This window comes from Rhamphochromis longiceps, linkage group LG5, assembly GCF_057381845.1.
Source record: "Rhamphochromis longiceps isolate RC_006_pf linkage group LG5, R_longiceps_female_GT1.1, whole genome shotgun sequence".
Lineage (NCBI taxonomy): Eukaryota > Metazoa > Chordata > Actinopteri > Cichliformes > Cichlidae > Rhamphochromis > Rhamphochromis longiceps.
Window position 1 is genome coordinate 20,002,496 of NC_140561.1, and position 22,611 is coordinate 20,025,106.

General features: G+C 39.6%; 1 protein-coding gene and 1 long non-coding RNA gene across 3 annotated transcripts; one reads left to right on the forward strand and one right to left on the reverse strand.

Annotated features, from left to right (window-relative positions):
* Window positions 1-7,942: 7,942 nt before the first annotated feature.
* Window positions 7,943-11,800, forward strand: LOC146669828 (uncharacterized). Of its 2 annotated transcripts, none has more exons than XR_014911860.1 (4): window positions 7,943-8,310; window positions 9,038-10,202; window positions 10,908-11,072; window positions 11,150-11,800. It is a non-coding gene; the product is annotated as an uncharacterized LOC146669828 (long non-coding RNA). The 2 variants fall into 2 exon arrangements; XR_014911861.1 differs by having other exon boundaries at window positions 10,054-10,202.
* An 8,398-nt stretch (window positions 11,801-20,198) lies between these two features.
* LOC146669829 (uncharacterized) lies at window positions 20,199-21,636 on the reverse strand. The gene is made up of 3 exons (XM_085407809.1): window positions 21,242-21,636; window positions 20,378-20,542; window positions 20,199-20,300 (listed from the first exon to the last, which is right to left on the reverse strand). Exons 1-3 carry the CDS (start codon window positions 21,296-21,298, stop codon window positions 20,199-20,201), a joined length of 324 nt encoding a protein of 107 aa, XP_085263935.1. The 5' UTR covers window positions 21,299-21,636.
* Window positions 21,637-22,611: the final 975 nt, after the last annotated feature.

The following is a 22,611-nucleotide window of genomic DNA, read 5'->3' on the forward strand; positions in this document are numbered from 1 at the left end:
AATTAGGGGTTTCTTTTTGTGAGAATATTTTAAAATTAAGAAATATACTTCAACTAAATCTTTCTTTATTCTTCTCTGTGTGATTTAAAGTTGAACCTCGACTCAGTGGACTAAGTAGACTATGTGGTTCTTTAATCATCTTTAATAATCTGTAAAAGAACTGCAACTCTAAACCTTTTTACTCTGCATATGTTAGTCCTGTTCTTTGTGAGTTCAACTCAAATGGAAATGTTTACTTTGAAATCTGAACACTACTTTTCTTTCTGCGCATAGCTTTACGGCTGTCTTGTTAGTTCAGTTTTATTATTCAAGTTCAAGCCAAGCTCAATCAAACATATCTTTAAACAATCCAAGGCCTCATGACCACATGCTGCATTTTTATTACTTAATATGGGAAGGAAAAGAACGTAAAACACAATATTTTGCTTAACAAGCTGCTGCCGTATGCCCTGGAGGTACTTACTAACAAAGAGTCTGTAAAGTGAAAAAGCTGTGCATATGAAACAGAAGAACCGATGCTGCGTCTGAACCACACATATGCTAAAGTTGATGACTTAGAGGGGGCAGGTATACAAGCAGCTTCTTAATCAGGTGTCCAGAATGAGCAGAAAACACATAGACACTGATTAAGAAAGAGGAGAGGCATAATAGAATAAAAACACTTTTAAACTGTGAAGATAGGGGTTAATGCTGCAGAGGGAGGAAGGCTTCTCTGGACTTTGTACATTAATTTAGAGCTAAGATTAGACTAGAGAGGCTAGTTGCCCTTCTAGACACGATATGTGCTAATGGGGACACAAATGTACTCGTGTCTTTTTCTTTTCTTTTCTCACAATGATTTCTTTTTATGTCACATCTCATTTCTCCTTTTTGGCTTTTGGCTTTATTCTCCTGTGCCCCCACATCCTTGTTTGTCAGGATTACAGTGTCTTCGTGGGGTTTTTTTCTTTCTCAAAAGCCAAGTGTGTATTCAGAAATGAAGCAGTGACATCTGTTTGTCCGGGTTCTTAATTCAGTGTGTCAATCAGTCCATTAAAAATGCCTCACTAAAGCCTTGTCTACAGTAAAATGCACCATTAGACAGCTAATAAAAATATGTGAAGACTCATTAGCATCAACTGAAAAGATCAATAACCCATTGTGAACTCTAGGAGGCATTCACTCCCAAAGTTTCGACATGAAAAAAGTACAATTAGGCTCCTCTTCTTTTTAAGAAAATCTGAATCCCCAAAGCCGCAGCAGTGCCCATTTGCTGCACAAGTTTTTCTCTCCATCTGACAGAGAAAAATGAAGAGTTTTGGTTTACCTACCCAGCCAAGCAGAGCCTAAATGAAATGTCATTATAACCACAAGATAAAAACAAATGAGGCCAGCGGTACTGTGGTGTGAGGAGAGATCAAGAACAAGAGAGTGCTGGAGGTAAAGCTTGAAATGAGGGAGAACGGGTGAGACTGTGTAGGAGGAAAATAGAAATAGTGTGGGGTGGAGGGTAATGGTGGTGGTGGTGAGGGGGGATTTGTTACAGTAATTGTGTCCAGAGCACTTGTTTACCCAGGAGCGAAGACAGGTAGAGGCATTAGATGAAGGACACAGATGGATACATCACTGTGAGAGAGACAGATTATGGGATGGATGGCTTTTCAGTTAGACTGCACATTTACACCAAAAGAGGAAAGACGGATGACCATTTAGTCTTAGTGTACGGTGCTGATTCTTATTTAGACTTTTAATAGTCTACATAAAATAATGTCCAGCCTAATGAAATGTACAGATTCAGATATTGTTGGAATAAAGGCATGCAGTGTCCCAAACATAAAATCCACAATTGAGCAAAGCAGCAAGAATCCAGGAAAGACCATGTGTGGAAACAAAGAGAGGGGGAATGGTACAATACCAAAAACAAAAAAACAAAAACTGACACAAGAGGCTATAAATACACAGAAGGTAACGAGGGTGCTGAAAATAGGAAAGAAACTAAACACAGCTGAAAACAATCAAGATAATGAGGCATATAACTAGAAATAAAACTAGACAACTAACTAACAAAGTACATCAGGAAGCGAAACATAACTAAAACTAACTCACTGAAAAAAGAGGGGGAGCAACAAAAGAGTCTGTGCAGGGGCATGAAGGTGGGAAGAGAAACAACGTATAAAGTATAACAGGAAGTGATTCAAGACGAAAAGTGATGCACTGAGCACAGGTGAGCTTTAAAGAAGGAAAAACATAAGATGATAAATGAAGGAAACCAGTAAATTTAATGAATGCAAATCCAAACATCAAACAAATTAAACAAATGTAAACTAAAGAGTTAAAGAAAGGAGATAAAGAACTAAATTAGGATTTTAAAAAAAAACTACAGACATAAACATAGAGGAATATTAAATCAAATACAAGAAACCTGAAAGTAACTAGTACTCAAAAAGAAGCAATACTCTTGTTGAAGTATAAATGATACCAAATGTAAAGAATGAAACTCTGCAATAGTCAAAACCCTTGTGACAATATTTAGTTTGATTTTGTCTGCGTTTAGATCTGGTAGCAGTGAATTAACCAATCAGTTCACTTCAGTTTTAAATTCATATTTTATGTGAAATTAATTCTTAATTCCATAATTAATCTTTTGAAATTCTACCTCCAGGATCAATTTTAATGTTCCCAGACAGTTTTAAAATGTAAACCATGTAAAAAGAGCCCACATTTGCAGTTAATGTGGGTGATGACCCCTTCCAGTTTCCCTGTTTACCTCTTACTTTCCCCTGTTTTTGTGTTGGAGTTGTTACCTAAAAGGATGTGCTATAACCCTCTCTTCTCTCCAGCAGGCACATGCTTCCTCTTGGTTTTGTTTGCTTTTTGTTTAACCTCACTTCTTGCAGACATCTCCGCTTTACTTGCGATATCACAATATGATATAGCCATTCAACTTTTTAGTAAGTCTAATTTAATTCAGCTTTAGGTTATTTAACCTCCATTATCTGTGTGGTCTCCTTGTTTTTGGGGAATTTTTGACAATGTCTCAAACCTATAGAGGGCAAAAATAAAAGCTCAACAATATCCCATAAAAGAATCATTACACTGTAGCATTAAATAAATCCAAATGTAAAAAGTTACCTTGGTTTTAATAATTGGTGCCCATGCTCTTATTCTTAAGCGGTGATTGTAATGTAAACCATAACAACCCCCCTGGGCAACCGTGCCTCAGGCGGTTGGGAAGCGCACCTGTAACCGGAAGGTAGCCGGTTCGATCCCTGGGCTCTCTGTCCTGGTCGTTGTGTCCTGCAAGACACTTCACCTACTGGTGAAGCCAGAGGGCGATGGTGCGATATGGCAGCCTCGCTTCTGTCAGTCTGCCCCAGGGCAGCGGTGGCTACAACTGTAGCTTGCCTCCACCAGTGTGTGAGAGTGAATGACTAGTGGAATTGTAAAAGCGCTTTGGGTTCCTTGAAAAGTGCAATATAAATGCAATCCATTATTATTATAACACCCAAAATCCATCCATCCATGCATCCATCTTCTTTATAAATAACACAGACAAATATATGTAACATCATTTAAACATCATTTAAAAAAAAAAAAAGTGAAATGTTCTGAATGTTGTGAAATATCTGTGAGTAGAAGTGAGCAGATCGATGCAAATACCGAACCAACACTGGTATACTAGCCTGATGGGATCAAAAACCTCTAAATTCGGTATGCAGCCCCCTGAATTATGTTAAATAAATGAAAAATTAAATAACATGAAATAAAATAAAATGTTATATTCCAGGTCTCCAAATAACAACAAAAAGAAAAGTCTCAAAATACATGAAAAGCTGAAAAGTGTGTTTTATTGTGTCAACTCGTTATTTTGGAAAGTAAAAATCACAGTGATTTAATGGTCAATAAAACGTGTTTAAAATTTACAAATCGATGATGATTGATGTCATAAATCACGACACACGCTCTCTCCTACATAAGCTGAAAGTATCGGCAATATAAAATTTGCACTTTTGCATAAAACTATCAGTAAGTGAAATGATACAAACCTGTGCCACAGGGGTACGACTCTCAGTGCTCTGAAAATCAAAGAATGATCCTGGAAACATGTCGGATTTATTTATGCACCAATTCAGGATCATGTGACACACACACACAAAAACCCCATTAAAACACATAAAAACACAATGAAGCAATAGGTTTAATCCTCTTTTTCTCCCTAATTTAATGTAATTTTATATAAATTTCACTTGGATATATTGGATTAAAACAAATCCAGCTGATCCTGTGAGGTCGTCTTTATAATCTATGTTTCAGCGTAGATGAAAATGTTCTTTTGTGGCAATTCAATTTAGAAACACAACATGAAAATGAACCAACATGAAAATCTGATGTTTTACTGTACATGTAATCACAGAAAGCCTCTGGAGCGAAATTATGTGTGCATTGAGCGTGTGAGTGTGTGTGTGTGTGTGGCTGTGTCTATTAGAGAGCATTGTCCAGTATATCAGACAGCCCTGTCATGTTCATGTCGCGGCAGCAGGGTATAGGAGGTGTTCTTGTCTCTGAGTGATGCGATGGCATGAACAGCATGGTTTAAGAGCTAAAAGAAGGTCATCGATGTCTCGCTTCACTATCTCTCCCTCCTTTTCTCTCCTCTCTCTGTTGCCCCTGTCATCCCTACTGGATGATCCCTCGTGCTCTCTTCCAACCCGGCTGTCTTTCTGTCCTTCGTCACGGGTTGCTGTGTTCCATTTTTTTCGTTCTTTTTTTACAGTATTGCATCCTGCTCCTTGTTTAACTCCACTGCTCTGAACTGATTTTATTTTTGCTACATTCACGGTCCATGGAGGGAAGTATTTGCAAACTGAAAAAGTAAGAATTGTGAGGTACCTTGAGTGCAGCGCAAGACAAGGGCCCCAGACCGGACCAGGTTTGTCACCATATCCCTGAGAAGAATAAGACGTGCATGGAACCGCCAGATCCATGTCACTAAGAGAGGCTGTGACCTGCTTACACAGTTGCTAAATCATTTCAGCATTTCAGAGTGTGGTTTACATGGCAGTTTGGTTGGTTTAAATGAATGTCTGACTGTTTTCAGCACTACTATCTAAGGTGACTGAAAGCTGCATCAGCTTTCACAGCTCTCACAGATAAATTCCACTATATCACCTCTGGTCATCTTAGTACACAGATCTCCATCTTTATACCGTGACTGCAACTATGCAGCAGAGGATTGGGTGTGCATTTGGCTTATCTGAAATAACATGGGAAGCCAATGTACTGAAATGAATGTGACCTTACAAATGTTTGTAAACTCGGGCACAGCAAACCACTCTCACTTTCACAGCACCTCTGTTTTACTTAATACTTTACCTAATATTTCAAAGTTGCTGAGCGGGACACACCAGTGTGTTTTTATGTATTTAGTGATGTGAAGTAATTGGCTTTTGTGGACTTCTCATCCGCTTTCAATACAATTATCCCGCAGACACTAGTTGACAAATTACTGACCCTGGGACTGAGCTCCTCTCTTTGTAACTGGGTCCTGGACTTCCTGACCAACAGACTGCAGTCTGTGAGGATCCACAACTTCTCCTCATCTTCCATAGTCCTCAGCACGGGCTCCCCTCAGGGCTGTGTGCTAAGTCCCCTCCTGTTCACGCTGCTTACATATGACTGCTCACCCAACCTCCCGGGCTGTCATATTGTAAAGTTTGCGGACGACACAGCTGTGGTTGGTTGCATCACAAACAATGATGAGAGCGGCTACAGGAAGGAGGTGGAACACTTGGAGGACTGATGCAGGCAAAACAATGAGAAGAAGACTAAGGAGATGATTGTGGACTTCAGGAGGGGAAGACACACACACACCCCTGCACGTTGGAGGATCTGCAGTCGTACCCGGATAGCAGCCTCACCTGGAAAAACAACACTTCCAGCCTGATCAGGAAGGCTCACCAGAGGCTCTACTTCCTGAGGAGGTTGAAGCGTGCAGGAATGGAGAGCTCAGTCCTCATCTCCTTTTACAGATGTGTGGTGGAGAGTGTTCTGTGCTCTGGCATCAACGTGTGGCACGGAAACTGCACTGCGGCAGAGAGGAAAGCGCTACAGAGGGTGGTGAAGGCTGCACAGAGAGTTGTCGGAGGCAGCCTCCCAACCGTCACAGACATATACACCTCCAGATGCAGGAAGACTTCTCAGTGCATAAATGGATAAGAACTGTTATTGTAGCACCTTAACCACTACTTGACATTTACTGACACTGTCACTTTATCAATGCTGGTCATCATGCCCTTTGCTGCTAAAGTATTTATTTACACCTATATATATTTATACCCATACTCCATACTGGTACTCAGGTTATTGCACGCTAGTTATAGTATTATTTATTGTATTGTCTTATTACTTGTCATTTCTGTTTGTTAAAAAAAACAAACAAACAAACTTAACTATTTAACTTAAAAAAAAAACAAAAAAAAAATTCTGTTTCTTCATTATTTTTGTTTCTTTTCATATTTCGGGACCGTGTGTACATAATTTCGTTCCACCTCATGTTAACATGTGATGCGAATGACAAATAAAGCTCCTTGAATCCTTGAATCTTTGAATCCTTTTTAGCTCCCAATAACAACACTTGTGTCACCCCTGGTTTGCCCAATGTCTATATACATTCCTTGGCCACTTTGTTAGATACACCTGATTTTGCAAGTGTCCCACGTCAGAGGAGAATAGCCAGGCTTCTTCCTGCTGATCAGGCAACAGTAACTCAAGTAACCACTCATAATAACCAAGCAGAAGCTGCTCCTCTGAAAGCACAACATGCTAAACGTTGAAGCAGATGGGCTGTAGCACTAGAAGACCACACAGGATGCCAACTAAAAGCAGGAAACCGGGGCTATATTTCACAAAGGGCTCACTAAAATGAGACAATAGAACATTTGGAAAGTGTCGCTCATCTGCTGACTGTTGATTTCTGCTGCAAGCTTCAAATTATATTTCATAAACAACATAAAAACATCGATTTACCCTGCCCTTAATAATTCAGTGGTAGCACACTTTGGACCCACTAATATGAGCTGAGCATTGTTTAACTCCCACAGCCTAGCTGAGAATTGTTGCCGATTACGTCCATCCCTTTATGATCACAATGTACAATCTTCTGATGGTTGTTTCCAGCAGTATAATGCACCATGAAAAGCTCAGATCATCTCAGGTTTTCTTACACACCAATGAGTTCTCTGCATTTAAATGGCCTCCACAGGCACCAGATCTTATATATAACCTGTAGGGTGCACTCAGAAAAATTATGGTTCTTAAATGGTTCTTCAGATGGCTTCATGGTTCTTTAAAGAACCATCATACGTCAAAGAACCTTTTTATTTTGTGGATGGTTCTTCAGCTATTACAAATGGTTCTTTAAAGAACAAAAGGTTCTTCATCCTTAGCTATCTAAGTTTGATGGTGTAAATGGCATAAATATTTATTCACTATAATGAGGCTGTGAATTATACTGTGTGTTTTCTTTGTGTGCATGTGTGTGCGAAGGGAGAGGGCGGGTTACCTGGCAATTACCCTTTAAGAGAAGATGGTAGGAAACTGAATATTCAAATAAAAGTCAGAAATATTTCCTTAAAAATATACTGGTGGCAGGGGTGGGGGCCAAAGCCTAAAGACCCTAACCCCCCCCCCCCCCACACACACACACACACACACACAGACACACACCCCTAACCCCGCAAACACATTATGAATATGGTGAGTTAACAAGCAGTAGACACAATACACACATTCAAGTACTGTACTTTAGTTTTAAATTTTAATAAAGCATTACTATTTTCTACTCCAAGGCATTACTTTTGAGATTATTATATATTTTTGAAAATATAGCATAATGATAATACTAGTTATTGTAAACTTTACAAACCACCCAGCAGTATGTAAAGTCAAATTATAAAATACAAGTAAATAACAATTGCAGAACAGAATGTCAGTGTAATGAACATACACTTCGTTTTGACAAAGCGCACTGCTTAGGTAAATGATCTGAGTAGTTGTTCATCACTGAGCAATTTGTTAATATGTGTTTCGAGCCAAATAAATGACAGGGAGAGAGAGAGTGACGTCAGAACACGTCATACTATAATCTCCCGGGAGCGGACGGAGGGGGTCAGTCGTTGGGATGCGCATGCGCAGACAGAGTGCGCGAGCGGCGGGCCTTGACCTTTCGGGGGGGAAAAAAACACTTTCTCACGGACGGTGACAGCGAAACGGATAACAGTCTTCAGTACCTTCTGGACTTTGAAGCTGTGGATTCTGGGACTGTTGGAAGAGGTAAAACATTTTCATTAAAACCTTATTACTGTTTTGTTTTTGTTACTCGTCATTATAGCTTGCTGTTAATGTTGTGCTAACAGTAGCGATTAGCTAGATACGTTAGCCGTTGACGTCAGCGCAATTTAGTATCCAACTGTTTTCTTAACAAAACCACTGTTATAATGAAGTGAAGGTGCTCCCAGCTAATTTGAACCTTTGGCTTCTAAAATATGTGGTTCAATTGCGTGCTGCGTACATAACCTAATGTCAGCTAGACCGAAATTAAAATTAATATGTTGTTAAAGTCACTAAAATGGCGCCTGAAGCCTGTTGTGGCGTGAGCTCTGTGTCTGCTCTAGAAACTCTGAAATTCTGTAGATCTGAGCCGTACATTAAATACTCACATGAACCTGTACTTTGAATTCTGTATGAGCTGTATAAAATACAGCTATGCATAAGAGTTTTGAATGAATAATTAGATTAGATATTGTCTAATTGTCTAATCTAATTATATAGAAATGAATAGAAATGTGACATGAGAAGGTGTGTCTTTGACTGTTCCTGTATAACTTATTTTCGGACTAGTTGACAAGTTATGCTCCGGTCATTTGATGTTTCCAAGATAGATGTTCTTTTGTAATATAGTTAATTTTTTTGTATATTCCATTTACCCACCATCATACATCATACATACAAGCTAAGAAGAGGTCGTTATACTAACAAGAGGTATTAACGGTATTAACAGAAAAGCTCTACAACGCATTGTGAGAACAGCTGAGAGGATAGTTGGTGTACCACTCCCCTCCCTGCAAGACATTTACACCACTCGCCTCACCCGCAAAGCCATCACAATTGTCAACGATGCAACCCACCCCGCGCACTGTCTGTTCAGCCTCCTGCCCTCTGGAAAGAGATACAGAAGTCTCCACTCCCGCACTACCAGGCTCACCCCCCGACTCCCAGCCAGCAGAATCACCAGATTGGCAGAAGTATAGGAAGACAGATTGGACTCTACTCCCCCTCACCCACGCACACTCTCCAACAAAGAAACACTCTCTGAACCAAGAACTGAAAACATTCCTGACTTGCATTGCAATTGCACACACCTGCAACTATATATATATTTTTAGTATTTCTTTTAGCACTATTTATATTATTATATTACTATTTATTACTTTATTGTTAGGGCTGTTTTTGTTGTGCATCTGCACCTTATTGTTGTCAATGTCTACGCATGGGACAGTGTGAAACGTAATTTCAATTCCTTTGTATGGCAAGTACATTTGAAGAAATTGACAAATAAAAAGTATTCTATTCTATTCTAACGGGCAGGGATAGCTCAGTAGGTAGAGTGGTGGCCCCATGATCGGAAGGTCGGGGGTTCAACTCCACTGAACGGCTACCCTGAGGTACCCCTGAGCAAGGTACCGTCCCTACACACTGCTCCCCGGGCGCTGCATTGATGGCTGCCCACTGCTTCACTGGGTGAATGGGTTAAATGCAGAGGAACTATTTCCCTATGGGGACTAACACATACACATTATACACATTATACATTATTATAACGCTGGGCCAAAGTTCAGCACATGGTTAAAGTTTGTAATCCAGCCAGGGTGTAAATATCACTCAGCTGAAGCAGGCAGCATCAACACATAAATCTACTCTACCCGGCTTAAATCACAAGAGCACCTCTGACCAAAAAGCTGTAGATTTTTCTTGTTTGCACAAATTAATCCAGATTCACATTAATTGTGTTCACAGCTCCAACAAAATGAGGAAGAGAAGGGGGAGAAACACAATTAGGTTGAATTACAATTGGATGGAAGGCGAGGACAAGGAGAAGGAAGCTTTGGATGAGGAGGAAGAGAAGCAGCAGGAGCATCTTTAGGGCTCCCTATGATGTCATTGAGGTTTGTTTCATTAATATGGTCCTCTCACAAAGAAAGATGACTTGTTTTAGTTCACCTACTTCCTGTATTAAATAGTGATGTGCAAAATGTTGTGAAAAACCACAGAGCAGGTACGTATAGTGCATCTGCAGGTAAATGAACATCAAATCTCTAAGACAGACGGAAATCTGTATATTTATCACCCTTATGATAAAACCCATGTCAGCCATTGGTTTATGGACTTTGTATTTTGAAGCCTCAACATTTGCTTTATTGCTGTTGCTATGTTGGGACCATATTAGGATGAGGGATCAGAATCTGGAGTCATGCACACTATTGTTTCATTTAGTGTGTATCCATAAGATTCGTACAGCAGATCCAAGTTGTGCCTTGAAAACAGGAAAGTCGTCTGCATAGAGGAGAACTGTAATAGCAGGCTTGTACAAAGTGAGGCTTTGTGCACTCGTTTTACTTCTGTCACCCTGTTTTGATGCAGATTTCACTTGAAATCAGGCAAGAACTGGACTTAGTTTTTACAATGTGTTCTTGTGAATTGATTGTGTATCGCATATGTTTGATTGATTTGACTTTCTGCAAGACAACAGTCGTCCACTGGCCAAAAAAGTTTTCCAAATACCTCCACGTGATCTAGCCTGGATTTAGAAAAGAATAGCAAAAAAAATCTGCACCTCCTGCTTCAGATGCAATTTGTGTTTCTGTGTTCAGAGGCAGCGGTGAGAGGGGAGACCTCAGCTCATCCAGCTGGAGAGCCTGACCAGGAGGAGTCGAACATTAACTCAGCTCTTCCAGGGCACCCTGCAGACTCGGCTACTGGCAACAGCAAGGGATGACGTGAACGCCAAACTGGAGTCCATCACAGGTCAACTGCAGGTATGCGAGTCAGACCTTCTGAGGAGGGTTTCACTTTTCTCTCTTCTTTATAATTGACTCTTTTCTCTCTCTTTCAGCTCCTTGTCTCAGAGTGGGAGGGATTTGAAGCACAAAGGGAGGAGCTTGTCGTTTGGTTGGCTGATATGGATGTCCGCCTGAGTGACTGGAAACACCAGGAAACACCAGTGAAAAACTGAAACAACTGCAGGTGTGGGCTTGTTTTGATATGACATATATTTGATATGATACATACGTCAGAGACATTATCCTAAACTGGACTAACAAAGGACCATGAGTACAACATGAAAAGTACATTACATAGCGTAAGGCTGAAGTTCATTGATCATTTTAATCATAAACTTGTTGTTGAAATGTTTTTACTGAACATGCAAACATCTGCTGATGAAAATGTGTTGATTTATTGGTCTGTTATGAAGCTATTGCTATTTCTAATGTGTTTTATCACTTTCTGATGTTTTATTAATTAAACAATACATGTATTATTTGTTGTGTTATCTGTAGCTATAGTATTTATATATATTTATTTATAGTATAGCAAATATATTTAATTATTACTGTTTAAAACACTAATATGTGACATGTATTAGTAGTGATGTTGTGCTGAGGGCTAAAATGCCTTTTTGTCTTTTGGTAACTACAAAATGACAATAAACCATTAATATATGTCTATGCTGTGCTCGTATTTATTTTACCCTACTCAAATTCAATTTATGATGCATTTTATTTTGAAAGATTTAAAATGGTTTTTTAAAGAACCACTGAAAAAAGGTTCTTTAAAATGGTTCTTTTAAAGAACCATTTGAAGGACCTTTTTAAAAATGGTTCTTTAAAGAACCATTTTTTAAAAGGTTCTTTGAAAAACCATTAAAGGTGCCCCAAAGAACCATTTCTTGATGGTTCTTTGGGGAACCTTTAATGGTTCTTTAATGAACCACTGAAAGAAATGGTTCTTCAAAGAACCATTGTTTGAAAGGTTCTTTGTGGCACCAAAAAAGGTTCTTCTATGGCATCAGTCTAAAGAACCACTTTTGGTTCCAGTTGGCACCTTTATTTTTCTGAGTGTGGGTGTAAATATTGTATGTGTACTAAAACAAACTAACAAATAAATGCAATTAAACTTTTAATCAAATTCTTAAGTTACCACATCATATTTTAAATGACACTGAAATGTGTTGCTGTGCAGCACTTCACACACTGTCAGCTTATTTTGCTGAATGTTGCCACTCTTCACGAGGCTAGCACCAGCAGTTTTCTTTCCTTAAACGTCCTTTGCAGAATGTGTTTATGAATGGCTTTGTTTCAGTACTATTTATTTATTTTTGATCAAAATAGTACAAAACTATGCTGCCTTCGTCTGTCATAGTTTCCACTTATTGCTTCCCATCTTGGAGAGAGAGAGGTCACACCCTTATCTAGTAGCAGGGGACTGCGATGCATCTCCAATCCAACAAATTACTGGTGTTGTATTCAGAAATAAAACATAAATATTTAGTTGAACCAACTAGCAGTTCTAGTGCTGACAAGAGCAACATGGCAGTATCTGATGCTGTTTGATGAAAACAGGTTGGAACAACAAGCTTTGGGCTACATGCTAATACTTCTTGGAAACATTTCCCCAGTAGCAATGTTTTTATGTGGAGTGTTATTTTAGCACATTAGCATGCCGCATTCAGATCTCAGTGTTTCTCCTTTATTTCACTGGCATCTCTTTGCAGTAGTGTAAAAAACACAAGTGTGAAACCTGCTAACACATACTGTGCTCACATGTCAGCACATCACCAGCGTCGTCTCTCTAATTGTGATCAGCCTAATCAATGGAGGAAGTAATCCCTGCCATAAAGCTAAGAAAATATCACAGTTTTAGTGATGATTCCCCTAATTGTTGTTTCATTCATTTTGTATTTGAATAAAGAAATAGAAAAAAAGAGGTATAAACTAAGAATTTAAGGTTTCAGACAGACATTTTTTCTTTTAACTCATGAAATCAGAAACCCCTAACACATCTAGGCTTTTGTTCATATAAAATGCCAGCGTTTTATTTAACTAACAGCATTTACAGTACTGCTTCACATCTGTTCCAGGCTTGTGTGTCTGTGTTTCATGACTCGGGTGTAGTTTCACTCTGTGTTTCTCACACAGATATCCTGGTGGGAGCAGCAGGTTGTTGGGACAGACAAGAGCGTTAATTAATGTTCAGTGTAGGGGGGAGGATTTGACACAGTTGCTCAGTAGGGATTTAGTAGTTACAGTCGATTCAAGTAATGAACTTGGCTCTTATAGTATTCTTATCTCCTTTTTCTATCCACAGAGAAAGTCACCGGACTCACTGGAAGTGCACCAATTCACCACAACATTGAAATCACTGAGGTAAAGTGACCATCTGGTTAAAATGCAGCAATCTGCAGGGAGTTTGTGGCTGTTCCTCTGGCATGAACCAAGCACAACCCTCCCCATTGGCAGCAGCTTTTTTGAGCACACACCCCATCCACACAGCAAAAACACCATTCAAATAACTGCCAGATGCCTCTCCAATTGAACATTCATGGGACTCACCAGAACATGATTGATCCACAAGATCCAAAGACACTTAAGAACACCCCCAGAAGATCCCAGTCAATGCCCACATGGGTTGTGACTGCTCAATGTGTAATGCAGCAGCTGTACAGTTACAGAGAGACAGAGTACAGCAGTTACATCACATTGTTAGCCATGCTTTCGAATCCAATATAATCTATTAAAAGAAAAACTTTTTTACACTTTTGACACTAATGCATCTCAAAATGTTAAAAGCTAACCTTTAACTGAGCTGATCATTAGTTTTATCAAATGTCCATAGGTTGTGTTATAAAAATGTCTAATTACCAAGAAGCAATATAGGGATATGAATTGGAGTGATAAATCATTATTTACTGATGTAAGAGGGCTTACTTAACCTTGGAGTGCTGGCAGAATTAAAATGTGGATTTCAGGGGAAAACTCACTCTGTATGCTTGACCATGCTATGGAAGGAGAGCAAGGGAGGGGAAAAAAGGAGCGCATGAACTTACGCTGGAAATGCAAGTAGTAACGGTAAGAAAGGGAACAGGTGCCAAAAGAAGAAGAGAGAAGATGCTTTTAAAAAAATAATGATTTAAGCAATGAATGTTGTGATGATAATCTACGGAGAAGTAAGTCAGGAAGAGACCGAGGGATGAGATTTAAGCCGAAGATTGTAGGAATGACACAGAGGGAGCAAAATGTGCTTCGGGCAGGAGGAGGAGAGGTAGAGAGGGGAAAGGATAGAAGGATGGGGGTGGGGGGTTGGAGAGCAAGACAGATGACAAATTGTGATTAATAGATGGGGTCCGGGGCAGCAGTGTGGAGCGCAACTCATTAATAGAGAGAATTAGAGAGGCTGTGCAACTCAATCTGCACACTGTCACTTGCAATCAAGGACCATAATCAGATTTGCACACAGAGGTAGATGCACCGGCGTGTGGTTCGTGCACGTACACATATTTTTAGGATACTTATGTTCCTTGCTGGAGTCACTATCCTACCACTAAACTGGCCACTTAAGGGTACAAGTAAACAGGATTGTCTTTTTTTTTTTAAACTTTTTAGTAGGATTCACAAAGCAAACATTTCAACAGTATAATGCTGAAAACTGTGCAGAAATGTAAATATTCATGTCCTGTATCCTGACACACCTAAATTACTAGATCTTGTAATTCCTCAAACAGTGACAAAGGCCTCTGGAAGATTTGTGGTTGTTATTCATTTACAGTTTTTTCACTTCAATTCAGTTTTATTCAGAAAGCATCAATTCAGAACAATAACAGTTCTCATTGTGTTTACATTGCTTAAATCCATTGTAAAGTAAAGACCCTACAATATTTGAGGGAGAATCCAGACCCTATGAGAACTATTGGATACAGGAAGAGATCTCCTTCAGGGATCTTCTAACTTGCTCATCTATAAAGGTAAATGGATTGGTTCTTATATAGTGCTTTTCTACTCGAGCACTCAAAGCACTTTATACAACATGTCTCATTCACACATCACTTTTTAAAATTTAGCATTGAGTGCATTGGGAGCAGCTCAGTGTTTAGTATCTTGCCCAAGGATACTTTGGCATGCAGACTGACTGCTCCAGTCTGCATGATTAGTAGATGACCTGGTCTACACCCTGAGCCACAGCCATATTGATTCAGTATAATTGTAATACATTAACGCAGTACATTAGATATATATACATACAGGCTTTTGAGGAACATATGGTGATATCCAGATTACATTTTTTGGTGTAAGTATCAAGGCTCACTGTGTAGCGAGCAGAACTCAAAGATCAGGACTTAGAAGAAAGCTTATAAAAAGAACATAGGTGAGGAAGAAATAATCAGACAGACAGACTCTTACTGGAGACCACATAAGGAAGACCACAACAAAGAACACAAGCAAACTTTTTAAATACACAAGTTTAAATACACAAGAGGAGAGCAGAGTGGAGACACCTGGGGAACACACAGCTGAATTGAATCTAGATGATGAGAAAAGGGAAAGCAAAACTGAATGTAACGCACATGAGATGAGAGACTATCAAAATAAAACAGGAAGTAACAGAACATGAAAACAGAAATGTAGAACTGATGAAAGACTGAAAGGGAACCAAACACAGAGACAAGACTGGCTTCATCACAAGGTGTGGGGAACAGACGGGAGCCAAGATAAAAGAACTAAGAGACAGAATACAAACAGACTAAAACCTAGATAACAAAACCAAGGAGACCCGAGAATACAAATACTAAACACCCAAAAAACTTAAAACCCTGGGTCAAAGGCCCAGAAACCATTACAGAAGGCCTTGCTTATTTCAGCAAGACAATGCCAAACCACGTTCTCCTTGAATACAACAACATGAAAGAGTCCAAACCCTGCCGTCCGATATAAACATTTTTCTCTTCATGAAATGACAATTACAATAAAAGATGACCATAACTGTTGAGTTGTCAGGGTCCTGGGACTGGGCGACCCAGGATCCCTGAGCAGTCATGTATTATATTATTATTATTATTATTGTTGTGTATTTTGGTGTTGCTCCCCCTTCCCTGTGCTTGTGTATATGTGTGTGTGGGTGGCTGAGCACTTGTTTATAGGCGGCGTCAGGCCTGGAGGGTGTGGCCCTGCAAGGGGACTGGCCACACCCGAAGCCACACACCTGCTGCTGATCAGGCCTCGTCGGGGGAGCTACTTAAGAGAGTCTTGGAGCTCCCACCGACGCGGGATCATTGCTTGGGACTCCACGTTAGTTACCCAGTTTAGGTTTTGGTCGTGTAGTGTATGCCTGCCATTGTTCAGTGTCCTGACTGCTGCCGCTATTGTTTCCCGCAGGAGGAGCGTGGAAGGCTTAAGGAGCAGCGAGCACCGGGAGTGCAGACACGGGAGCAGAGAGCACTTGGAGGACACGACACGGGAGTCTGGGGAGAAACACGGGGATTTATTGTTGTTTGATATCACCCTCTGTAAATAAACACTGTCTATACGTAGAGCACCGCGCCTGGGTCCTCCTTCCCCACTCCCTCCATGGTGTGCCATGCCGCACCGTGACATGAGTAGCTAAAGTCCAACAGCAACAAAGGATGGCAAACCTTCAGAATTGCAGATCTGGTCTTCTCAGTCACCAAACAACAAAAGAAGTGATCCATCACACGCCCGTGATTTCAGTGTTAACTTTTAAAATGCCTTCATTTGAATGCAATGATTTTGACAATCATTTGCAATCTGTTTTCAAACTTTTACTGTGCCCCAGCTTTTTTTTTTTTTTTGAAAACATGGTTGTAAAAACACAACAGAGATGCTGAACAACTGCATGTTACTGCCAGTGTGATGCTTTGACCCTTACATTTCCATTAGCCCCGCTGTCTCTACATTCTCCCTCCTCTTACTCTCGCTCTCTTGCTCACTGCCTGACCTGCGAGATTGTAGGTCAGGTTAAGCCCTTTCCTCCGCTACTTACTTGGCTCATATGTGTGTCTCACAGCGTTGATAGCACCTCCACCTTGAATGAGCCAGTTAATGCCATGGTAACCTCTCTGATCACATGGTGACTCTCTGCTCATGCCCTGATTGCTTTTACTGATTCTTCTAAACAGACAGAGTGACTGTCCTGTTGGTAAATTACCTCTGTCCAGGCTTATCTATCTCACTGTGCGACTTCCTGGAAGACCAGAAAGTATCAACCGGAATGAGTCATTCCAACACACTGAGCCTGTTTTATTTACTTATTTATTTAATTTTGAAATCCAGAGGAAAAGCCAACTGGTCTGCACAGGCATGGGTTCAAATTGTCATGATTGGAAACTTCACAGAAGCACAGCTTTCCCACCACCTCTGGGAATGGTGATATTAGAGCAATGTAGATGTCACAATCTGTTCCTATGTGTATATACTCTAATAAAAATTAGATTTTTCTAAAGGCCCACCCATATATAAAACAGTTGCACACAAATGTTTTGTGCAGATACATGTGCATGCATATCTGCATGCATGTGTACAAATGTACAATGTATATATTTGATTTTTCTTTTAATTGATAATGCAAGTGGTGAAAATCTATCTAAAAATCATTAAATTGTTTGAATCTTTCCAAATGTGCCTCTTGTGTGGACAAAAGTGTTATCTATCATCGGGTTTTGGGTTAAACAGCAATTAAAAGTAAGTTGCTTGATGAATTGTGTGATTATAATTTTCATATGTGGTAGCAATTTATTTACCAAAGTTCTTACCATTTACTTATTTCATGGATGGTTGGGTGGATCTGTGATAGAAGATGTCTTGTGTTGCTCTGCCTAAGCTTACTTTCATTTTTTTTCTGTTTTACACATTGTTACAAAGGTATATAACGCTTAATTCTGCCAGAGGTTTCTTGCTGTGAAAAGGGAGTTTTTCTTTCCCACTGTCGCCAGGTGCTTGCTCATAGGGGATTGTTTGTTTCTTTCTAATATTGTGGTCTTACAATCTAAAGCAAGGGTCCCCAATCTCAGTCCACGAGGGCCGGTGTCCCTGCAGGTTTTAGATGTGTCCTTGATCCATCACAGATGATTTAAATGGATAAATTACCTTCTCTACATGCCTTGAAGTTCTCCAAAGGCCTGGTAATGAACTAATCATGTGATTGAGGTGTGCTGACCCAGGGTGAGATCTAAAACCTGCAGGGACACCGGCCCTCGTGGCCTGAGATTGGGGACCCCTGATCTAAAGCACCTGTAGGGGACTGTGAATTGGTGCTGTATAAATAAAATTGAAAAAAAAAATTGACATTTAAACAATTTTTCTCCTCAAATGATAAAATGCCTTGATTACATGAAGCTACCATGTACCAGCTTTCTCAGTTTAAGTTATTCATGGGTTTGAATCAGTGGCCCAATGTAATAACAAAAATATGTCCAACCTAAAACTATTTCCTATTACGGTCTGGTCTTCTGGCCTTAAATAGAGCTCATATCTTTTCTGTGCTTCAGACTTTTGAAGATCAGAAACTAAAACTCTGTATTACAGAGTCAAGGCTAAGAAAGATGTGATGCAGGACCGGGTTAAAGAACAACTTTGAAGTAATATTTTATGAGCCAAAATCCTGTACCATAAAACAGAAAATGACATTCATGTTATTCCTGTAAACTCTTTGGTTTTAATCAAACAGAGGATGGTGCAGTGCAGACAAGACCATGAATTCATGTATCGTAAGGAAATCGAGTCAGGTGGCTTTATACAAAACATTCTTTCAAAGTTTTCTTTCCTTCTTTGCAATATTAACTTAAATTCACTGAGCTATTTTAGTGTTTAATCAGCGTGTCAGAGCCCACATTTAAATTACATGTGGATGTATTCACACATGTGTGCCTGCAGGTGTTCACACTTGCCATAAAGGCTCATGAGTAGCCCAGCAAGGTCTACTTATATAGATGTAGAAATAATTAAAGACTGTAAATTATCATCACCCCAAAATACAGAAACTTCTTCAGCCTCTATACTTCTGATTTACCAGTTTTATAAAATGCAGAGACCACAGTTTCCCACTTTCTGACAAGCAGTACTTATTTTCTATCTCTAAATGCAAATGTGACCAGAGGCTTGGCATCTGCCTGAGGGCTCAGTCAGCTGACAGTATGCATCCCGGGGAGTGATCTATTGATCCATATTCAATATCTGCTACACTCTCCAGCTCAGTAAAGTTGGGAGATGAATTAATGAGGAGCAGAACTGACAGTGCATACAAGTACACTACACTCAGAAAAATAAAGGTGCCAACTGGAACCAAAAGTGGTTCTTTAGACTGATGCCATAGAAGAACCTTTTTTGGTGCCACAAAGAACCTTTCAAACAATGGTTCTTTGAAGAACCATTTCTTTCAGTGGTTCATTGAAGAACCTTTAATGGTTTTTCAAAGAACCTTTTTAAAAATGGTTCTTTAAAGAACCATTTTTAAAAAGGTCCTTCAAATGGTTCTTTAAAAGAACCATTTTAAAGAACCTTTTTTGAGTGGTTCTTTAAAAAACCATTTTAAATCTTTCAAAATAAAATGCATCATAAATTGAATTTGAGTAGGGTAAAATAAATACGAGCACAGCATAGACATATATTAATGGTTTATTGTCATTTTGTAGTTACCAAAAGACAAAAAGGCATTTTAGCCCTCAGCACAACATCACTACTAATACATGTCACATATTAGTGTTTTAAACAGTAATAATTAAATATATTTGCTATACTATAAATAAATATATATAAATACTATAGCTACAGATAACACAACAAATAATACATGTATTGTTTAATTAATAAAACATCAGAAAGTGATAAAACACATTAGAAATAGCAATAGCTTCATAACAGACCAATAAATCAACACATTTTCATCAGCAGATGTTTGCATGTTCAGTAAAAATATTTCAACAAGTTTATGATTAAAATGATCAATGAACTTTAGCATTACACCATGTAATGTACGTTTCATGTTGTACTCATGGTCCTTTGTTAGTCCAGTTTAGGACAATGTCTCTGATGTATGTTTCATATCAAACATATGTCATATCAAAACAAGCCCACACCTGCAGTTGTTTCAGTTTTTCACTGGTGTTTCCAGTCACTCAGGCGGACATCCATATCAGCCAACCAAACGACAAGCTCCTCCCTTTGTGCTTCAAATCCCTCCCACTCTGAGACAAGGAGCTGAAAGAGAGAGAAAAGAGTCAATTATAAAGAAGAGAGAAAAGTGAAACCCTCCTCAGAAGGTCTGACTCGCATACCTGCAGTTGACCTGTGATGGACTCCAGTTTGGCGTTCACGTCATCCCTCGCCGATGCCAGCAGCCGAGTCTGCAGGGTGACCTGGAAGAGCTGAGTTAATGTTCGACTCCTCCTGGTCAGGCTCTCCAGCTGGATGAGCCGAGGTCTCCCCTCTCGCCGCTGCCTCTGAACACAGAAACACAAATTGCATCTGAAGCAGGAGGTGCAGATTTTTTGCTATTCTTTTCTAAATCCAGGCTAGATCACGTGGAGGTATTTGGAAAACTTTTTTGGCCAGTGGACGACTGTTGTCTTGCAGAAAGTCAAATCAAACATATGCGATACACAATCAATTCACAAGAACACATTATAAAAAATAAGTCCAGTTCTTGCCTGATTTCAAGTGAAATCTGCATCAAAACAGGGTGACAGAAGTAAAACGAGTGCACAAAGCCTCACTTTGTACAAGCCTGCTATTACAGTTCTCCTCTATGCAGACGACTTTCCTGTTTTCAAGGCACAACTTGGATCTGCTGTACGAATCTTATGGATACACACTAAATGAAACAATAGTGTGCATGACTCCAGATTCTGATCCCTCATCCTAATATGGTCCCAACATAGCAACAGCAATAAAGCAAATGTTGAGGCTTCAAAATACAAAGTCCATAAACCAATGGCTGACGTGGGTTTTATCATAAGGGTGATAAATATACAGATTTCAGTCTGTCTTAGAGATTTGATGTTCATTTACCTGCAGATGCACTATACGTACCTGCTCTATGGTTTTTCACAACATTTTGCACATCACTATTTAATACAGGAAGTACGTGAACTAAAACAAGTCATCTTTCTTTGTGAGAGGACCATATTAATGAAACAAACCTCAATGACATCATAGGGATCCCTAAAGATGCTCCTGCTGCTTCTCTTCCTCCTCATCCTAAGCTTCCTTCTCCTTGTCCTCGCCTTCCATCCAATTGTAATTCAACCTAATTGTGTTTCTCCCCCTCCTCTTCCTCATTTTGTTGGAGCTGTGAACACAATTAATGTGAATCTGGATTAATTTGTGCAAACAAGAAAAATCTACAGCTTTTTGGTCAGAGGTGCTCTTGTGATTTAAGCCGGGTAGAGTAGATTTATGTGTTGATGCTACCTGCTTCAGCTCTGGCTGCTGAGTGATATTTACACCCTGGCTGGATTACAAACTTTAACCATGTGCTGAACTTTGGCCCAGCGTTGATACCTCTTGTTAGTATAACGACCTCTTCTTAGCTTGTATGTATGATTTATGATGGTGGATAAATGAAATATACAAAAAAAATGAACTATATTACAAAAGAACATCTATCTTGGAAACATCAAATGACCGGAGCATAACTTGTCAACTAGTCCGAAACTAAGTTATGCAGGAACAGTCAAAGACACACCTTCTCATGTCACATTTCTATATAATTAGATTAGACAATAAAGAGTTATCTAATCTAATTATTCATTCAAAACTCTTATGCATAGCTGTATTTTATACAGCTCATACAGAATTCAAAGTACAGGTTCATGTGAGTATTTAATGTACGGCTCAGATCTACAGAATTTCAGAGTTTCTAGAGCAGACACAGAGCTCACAACAGGCTTCAGGCGCCATTTTAGTGACTTTAACAATATATTACATTTTAATAATTTCGGTCTAGCTGACATTAGGTTATGTACGCAGCACGCAATTGAACCACATATTTTAGAAGCCAAAGGTTCAAATTAGCTGGGAGCAGCTTCACTTAATTATAACAGTGGTTTTGTTAGGAAAACAGTTGGATACTAAATTGCGCTGACCTCAACGGCTAACGTATCTAGCTAATCGCTACTGTTAGCACAACATTAACAGCAAGCTACAATGACGAGTAACAAAAACAAAACAGTAATAAGGTTTTAATGAAAATGTTTTACCTCTTCCAACAGTCCCAGAATCCACAGCTTCAAAGTCCAGCAGGTACTGAAGACTGTTATCCGTTTCGCTGTCACCGTCCGTGAGTTTTTTTCCCGAAAGGTCAAGGCCCGCCGCTCGCACACTCTGTCTGCGCATGCGCATCCCAACGACTGACCCCCTCCGTCCGCTCCCGGGAGGTTATAGTATGACGTGTTCTGACGTCACTCTCTCTCTCCCTGTCATTTATTTGGCTCGAAACACATATCAACAAATTGCTCAGTGATGAACAACTACTCAGATCATTTACCTAAGCAGTGCGCTTTGTCAAAAC